The sequence below is a fragment of the Galeopterus variegatus genome, unplaced genomic scaffold, assembly GCF_000696425.1.
Source record: "Galeopterus variegatus unplaced genomic scaffold, G_variegatus-3.0.2 Scaffold2289, whole genome shotgun sequence".
Classification (NCBI taxonomy): domain Eukaryota; kingdom Metazoa; phylum Chordata; class Mammalia; order Dermoptera; family Cynocephalidae; genus Galeopterus; species Galeopterus variegatus.
The window spans coordinates 227077-234762 of record NW_007728400.1 but is presented as its reverse complement, the minus strand read 5'-3'; the positions used below and the strand labels follow the sequence as shown (position 1 = coordinate 234762).

Genomic DNA, 7686 nt, shown 5'->3' with positions numbered 1-7686 from the left:
TTCAAAAAGTAAAGCTAAAAACAAAAGGCATATAGTATGTACAGGATAAAGCAAATAAATGATTATATGAAGATTGTTAGAAGTCAAGATTTTCATGGAATTTGTTAGTATGAAGTCAAAGGAGTACATTTAAAATCCCAGTAATGGAGCTATAAATAAGTAAACAAACACACAAACAAATAAGGGGGGGGGGGAAGACACAACAATCACAACAATTCCTTGAACTTGTTAAGACAAGTGAACAGATGTCGGAGGGGTTGGGGAGAAAAAAGGGGGGAAGAGGAACAGGTAAAAGGTCACGAAAATCAACTACAATGTATATTAAGAAGTTAGAGGGCCGGCCCGGTGGTGCACTGGATGAGTGCGCCGCTTGGGAGGCGCGGCGGCGCTCCCGCCTGAGGGTTCGGATCCCACATACAGACCGGTTCCCACTCACTGGCTGAGCAAGGCGCGGGAGCAACACCGAGGGTTGCGATCCCGTTGCCGGTCCCCGGTCCGGTACGGGGGCAACACTGAGGGTTGCGATCTGTTGCCGGACACGGAAAAAGACAAAAAAAAAAAAGAAAAGAAGTTAGAATTAAAAAAATAAATAAAAGGTACATGAATATTAAAAAAAAAAAAAAGAAAAATCCCAGTAATGTTTAATTGGGTTTGGAAATAACAGTATGAATTCATTTTTCCCTAAAAGTATGTACAGGAATTTCTTGCTTAAGATAATCTATTTCCAAAAATACATTGCATACATATTTTTATTTTTTAATAGGAAAAAAAGTTGTAGGTAAGCCCCAAACATAGCTGATTTTCTACAAAATAACTTATACACAATAATGCCTTAGAAAAATAAACTATCTTAATAGAATTTAAAATGCTTAATCATTGTTTCCTGATCATCTAACAATTATTACTGTTATTAACACAGTATGTAGTTACATGGGCTGTGTGCATGCTATGAAACTGTTAGTTTATGATACAGCATAGCAAATAACACATTGCAATCAAAAAGCTTAGAAATCAAAATTAAATTCAAGAAAATACTCCATAATAAATTGTTTTTCACCAAGCTAAAGGGGACATGACCCTTGAAGAAAGTCAAGCAGGGAGGAGGGGATAAGGGTTAAGCAGTCATTGCCATTTGCAGAAGGTGATTGTGCAGATGAAGGACACAAGGACAGTTTTAGACAAACTTTCATATTGAGAGGAATGAACAGAGATTCTCTTGTCTTGGAGCGGCTGTAGAGACTGCTAGACAGGAAGGCCGTGATAAATCCTTAGAGGTGGGGTTCACCTGAAGGAAGAAATGGTTACAAAATGTAGATTTGATTATTCTTCTGTTCAAAAATTCCTTCATATGGTTCTGTAAGAGATATCAAGCTATTTCTAAGAAAAATGTATCACCACATTAGTGTAACTCTGAAATTTTTCATAGTAACACCCAAAGCACATGACCTGTTTACAGACAGTGCACTGTTTAAGATGTCTACAAGTGATTCTTTTGTTCTACCAATTTGGAATGTAACTCAACACTCTTCCACCATATAATGTTGTTTACAATATTGTATTGAGTGTGAAAGATATAACTATTTTCATTTGATGTCTATACCAACATTAGCTGAAAAATGAGGTAATGATAGGTTCATATATATATTCTTATTAAAAGCCAAGAATCCTTCTATGGGTAACCATTAGCTAGGGGAACATACCATGGGATATACCTGCATTTTCTAACTCTACCCTGTGAAAAATTTCTAGAAGTAATATGATCTGACAGCATTGAACGTACCTAATCCCAAATGATAGCCTCTAGATGCCATTTTTCCAATAAAGAGAGTTAGGGCTCCTTGAAGGAATTGCAGGTATGAAGGAGAAAATGAGCAAGATGAGCTTGTGACATCTATTCATCCCAGAGAGCAGAGAAGCTGTCAAACTAAAGGGCTTATGTCATGCAGGCACCAACACAAAGGAGTCCCAATTAGTCAACAGTGATGGACAATTGGAGCATCAAAGTAATAGTTGGTGTACTTGATGGAAGCCCATACGTTCATAATTTTTATTAAAATAAGGAAGATAGATGGACAGAAGGAAGAAAGGAGGGAGGGAAGAGAGGAGAGAAAGAGAAAGGAGGGAAAGAAGAAGGAAGGGAAGGAAGGAAAGGAAGGGTCAGAACAACATAACAAAACATGCTCTTTGATACCTTTTTGGTGGAATGCAGGCTTCACAGCTATGGGGATCTATGCTTCAGAAATAAGTCAGTAAAAATATATGTATATGAATGTTTCCTGCAGCATTGTTTGAAAAAGATTGGAAGCAACTTAGTTACCATAAGAGAATAATAAATAATGGTACATCCTTTTTTATGGAATATTATGTAGCCACTAAAAATAATGGAGCAGAATTTTATGAAATGACATATAAACATGCTCATGATGTATTATTTAGTGGAAAAGGAAATTTCAGGGTAATGTAAGAGGTTTTATCTGTTTTTCCACAAACAAAAAACAAATAGATGTGATTATACAAATAGATGGATTTACCTTAAAACAATAAAGTCTAGAGTCATATAAGACCAAACCACTAACAGTGGTCACCTCTGGGACTAAGATTTAACAGCAGGTGTGGGTGGGGTTGGTCTGGGAAGGAACCTTCCCATTTCATTTCATATATTCTTATATTTTTTAAGCTTTTTTTTTTAACCATCATGTATTTATTTGTAATACATAACGTAAGGAAAGAGATGATTGCTTCTGTGTACCAGTTTTACTATTGCTTAACTCCATCTATCTCTTCCAAAGGTGTCAGGCGGCAAACAAGACTTGCCCCACAAATTACATGTGGAATAATCACATCTGCAGATGCCTGGCTCGGCAAGATTTTATTTTTTCCTCAAATGCTGGAGATGGTAAGCAGAATGCTGTTTTAAAGACTAAATGCCAAGGGTCTATATTTTGATTCACACATATTTTATTACTTTATTTTGGGGGATGGCTGGCTGGTGTGGGGATCCAAACCTGTATCCTTGGTGTTATAAGACTTAGCTCTAACCAACTGAGCTAACTGGTTAGCCCTCTGACATATTTTAATGTTAAAACCATATGTACTATATTCTGATCATCATTTTTTGAAATAAGTGACTACAAAATAGGACATTTTTCTACTCCATATTCGTATTACTTTGAACTTCTTTGTAAAGGAACATACCCATGTTTGTACAGAGCCATTTAATGAAAAACATAAAAAGGAAGATGCTTTTAAATATTTTTCATTATTTCATGCCATGTCTAGAACCAAGTAAGGTATAGTAAAAATGTTCTGACTGTGTTTGTCTAGACTCAACAGATGGATTTTATGATGTCTGTGGACCCAACAAGGAGCTGGATGAAGAGACCTGTCAATGTGTCTGCAAAGGGGGGCTTCGGCCTTCCAGCTGTGGACCCCACAAAGAACTAGACAGAAACTCATGCCAATGTGTCTGTAAAAACAAACTTTTCCCCAACTCATGTGGGGCCAACAGAGAATTTGATGAAAACACATGCCAGTGTGTATGTAAAAGAACCTGCCCAAGAAATCAACCCCTAAATCCTGGAAAATGTACCTGTGAATGTACAGAAAGTCCACAGAAATGCCTCTTAATAGGAAAGAAATTCCAACATCAAACATGCAGGTAAGAGATTTACATAAATAGGAAGGAAATTTGCATAAATTCCATAAATTTACATACATTTCTCTTACTGGAAATACAGTGTTCTAAACCAAAAGCAGTTTCTTCACCAAGATAGCAATTGCTTGTTAGAATGAGGCCAATAAGTTCTGGAAAACAAATTCTGATATTTTTTAACAAATGCTAAACTTTTCGTGAGATTGGGTGTGCTCTCAAAAAAGCAAGACAGGATACTCTGGTTTCTCTTCAGATTACGTGAATCTTTTGCCTTTTACCAAAAAAAGCAAGACAGGAGCCTTGGGGACCCAAACCAGGTCCAAGCTCAAAATACACTCTAAATCTTTGTCCTAGAGGCTAGGGTAGTGGTGTTCAGTACGAGTTAGAGGACCTGTGGAGCATTTTCAAAATATGCCCAGGCAATCCACACTTGCCCCCACCAAAAATTATGATACCTTCAGAGGTAATTTAGGACAACCGTTCTAAGTACAGACAATTGTTATGCAAAACTTACAAAGGATAGGATAGTATCATCTGCCGTAATATTATATCCAAAAATGAAAATATTTAAATTAAGTTTTTAATGGAATTAGAAAAATAAACTAATACGTTGTGAAAGGTCACGGAAGACTCATTTCTTAAACTTTGGTTTTGCTCTCTCTTCACCAAGGGAAAAAAAATGATGTTACTGGACTCAAGCACTTCCAGTGTTAATCCTTGAACTTTTCCTCTTTAATCTCGGAGAACAGGATGATCTACTGTGTAAGCCAGATCTGAGCTTTTGTCATTTTCTCCCACATTCTTCAATACTGCTCTACCAGTCATGCCTTTTCTCTTCCATAGTTTTGACATCTTCGACTCTATTTTCCTTTCCCCTCAGTTTATAAAAGTTGCCAATTTTCTTTTACTTTGTTATCATCTTACCGTGATGCTGAGCATACTTTAGCAACCAGGCTCTATTCTCTTCAGAGTTGCTCAAAAACGACATTTGTCATTCGCTTTCACGCTTCTTTTATCTCCTATTTATTCAACCAACTATACTCTGGTTTATGCCCTCGAATTCTGTGTTCAAGTTCTGTTTAAGGGGTCAGTAGCCTCGTAATTGCCAGATCCAGTGGGTAATTTTGACTTTATGTAACCTGTCCTTTCTGTGGCCTTTTTCTTTAAACTCGCCTCTTCTTTTTCTGATGTGACATTATACTCTTCCAGTTGTCCATTTAATTTTCAGACCATTTGTTTTTAATCAGTTTCCCTGGATTCTCTTCTATCCACTTTTTAAATATGGGTAGATAATGCCCTTTTCAAAAGATGATTATTCACATAACTTAAAACTTATATTTCATTTATTTACAGTTTAGTATCTTCATTAATGCTCATCATTACTTTTTTCCTTACTAGCGTCCATCTTTTTTGATTCTCAAGAGTGTTATACTTTTAATTTATATTTCTGATGATCTGTCTACACTAACATCTTAGCTACTTGCATAAATAGCTTTCAATAATTCTAGGTATCTAATTATATTTTTTCTTCCCTTATTGCAAAGTATCTTATAAGAATAATTTTACTTCCTGCTTAGATTTTTTTTTTTTTTTTTGGTGGCTGGCTGGTACAAGGATACAAACCTTGACACTGGTTCTATCAGCCCCATGCTCTAACCAAGTGAGCTAGCCAGCCAGCCTCCTTAGAATATTTTGAGCAATAACTATATTTCAATTTTACTTACATACTCTTTACTTGCATACTCCTACTCTAATTACCAAAAGGATATTTCAGAAACACACTTCTATATTCAGGAGGATATAATATTAAGTCTTATTAAACCTGATTAAACCATCTTTTATACTGAATCCTTTTGAATGAGTCTAGTGTGTATTGAAAAACCTGAAATTTTTATGTCTACATGCAGACTAACCAGCCATCATATTTTTCTACAGAATTCTTATATTAACTTAGTAGAAAAGATTCCCAGCATTGCATTTCTCCTAATGGTATACATTTTTTTTCATAAAGGCTTTCCATTTACTACAACTCTTCCTGTGTTTATTTTTCTAAGTGTATAATTCCAGGTTTTGTGGTATAAATTGGAGCAAAAAAGAAAATTCAATATTTTGAATATATGTATATGCTCATTTTCTCTTAATATTTATTCCAAAATTGTGGTAGGTAGAGCATGTGTTCTTTGGTCCACTGCCTTAATTACCTGCTTTCATTGATCATTGAGAATTACATCCCTTTTTAGTAAAAGAATACCAATGGTCTTATAACTATGAATTTGCATTTAAGAAGTTTTAAAAAAAATTTAACTAGATATGTTTCCTTTTCTAGAGCAAAAGAAATAAAATTTCAAACTAAATGTGTAGGGCTTTTTGTAGCATACTTTTGATTTCCACTTTAGGTCATCTTGGATTTTTTCCTGTGCACCCATTTCCACATGTTAGGCATACTCTTATTCAGGAAAGTTCTGCCAAGGTAGTTCCAAATCATTGGAGCAACAGGGCTGCCAATAGATTGACTGATTGGTAATTTGTCCTTTCACCATTACTAGAAATTGCATGTCTGTGGGAGACAGGGACCCCCACTGGTGAATCCTGTCCCTCTCCCGCCCTTGCCCAAGACTTCATCTGTTTCACATGGAGCCCAGGTGGAGGAGGAAGAGTCAGCTACCATCATGCAGCCAGCTGCTGAGTAGAACATAAGAGTGAGGGTGGGGCTGCTCACTGAGGACCGCAGTCCTGCCAAGATGGCTGGGTTTAATCGCCTGGAAGTCTGGGTGCCATACAAGTCTCAGACTCCTGTGAATTCTGCCGTGCTTATGTGATCACAGGAAATCAGCAGACCTTAAATATTCACTTTCAAAATTTCTGTTTTATGTTACTTTCATCCACGAAGCAGAGAGCACTTCAAAAGAACCAATGCTTACCAAATCCTATCCTTCCATTTGTTATATCAGCAAGACTTTTTTTTTTAAAGGCTTTTCCATTCCTCTTAAGTTTTGTAATTCTAAGCATGAACTTTAAACATTTATAAACCTATAAACGATTTGATGATAAAATTAGTAATTTTGTTCTAGTCTGAACTTTAGAAAAACACAAAAGTATACCAGTAGCATAATGATTTCATGGCCTTGGTCTTTAACAAAAATGTTTTCCTCTTTGTTTTCCTAGTTGTTACCGACGACCATGTACAAACCGACTGAAGCCTTGTGAGCAGGGACTTTCATTTAGTGAAGAAGTATGTCGCTGTGTCCCTTCATACTGGAAAAGACCACATATGAACTAAGACTGTACTATTTTGCAGTTCATCATATTTTTGTCATGGAAAACTGTGTTGCCACATCAGAACTGTTTATGGACAGAGAGACTCTGTGGGACTATAATAAAGACAGAAGTCTGTGTTTCCTGAACCATGTGGACAACTTCACAGAAATGGCCTGGAGCTCATCTGCAAAAGGCCCCTTATAAAGACTGGTTTTCTGCTAATGACCAAACAGCCGAGGTTTTTCTCTTGTGATTTTTTTAAAAAAAAATAATGACTATATAATTTATTTCCACTAAAAATATTGTTTCTGCATTCATTTTTATAGCAATAACAACTGGTAAAGCTCACTGTGATCAATATTTTTATATCATGCAAAATATGTTTAAAATAAAATGAACATTGTATTATAAGCTGGTAAATTCAGTCCATTACCATCAGCAAGAACTGAATCATGAAAACATTGATCTCCTCCAGTCCTTTTTCTTTTTCTCTAACCAGATGTCAGATTTTGATTGCTATGAAAAAGTGTGATCCTATAAAAGAAAGTTTCAGAGAGACAGTATGCTATTGTATTTTGTTTAAATTCATCTCAATATATTTAATGATTATAAACATTTAGCACATACTTTTGAATTTATAACCAAGAGAATCAAAATACCTTGTAATATAATTTGCTTAGCAAGTCCATGTGATTGAAAGTTATTCAGTGCACTGAGAGCATTCAAACTCAACTTGGTATAAAATCCTTTAGTATGTATTAAAATGGCTTTAAAAT

At 35.7% G+C, this 7686-nt stretch overlaps 1 protein-coding gene across 1 annotated transcript in view; it reads left to right on the top strand.

The window, feature by feature from the left end:
* VEGFC (vascular endothelial growth factor C) overlaps nucleotides 1-7325 on the top strand; it is a gene marked incomplete at its 5' end in the record, with an annotated part of 41848 nt that extends 34523 nt beyond the window's left edge. The window contains 3 exons of the mRNA XM_008581182.1: nucleotides 2790-2896; nucleotides 3325-3658; nucleotides 6818-7325. Coding sequence (XP_008579404.1) covers nucleotides 2790-2896; nucleotides 3325-3658; nucleotides 6818-6932 — 556 coding nt within the window. The remainder of the gene's footprint in view (nucleotides 1-2789; nucleotides 2897-3324; nucleotides 3659-6817) is intronic.
* Nucleotides 7326-7686: the final 361 nt, after the last annotated feature.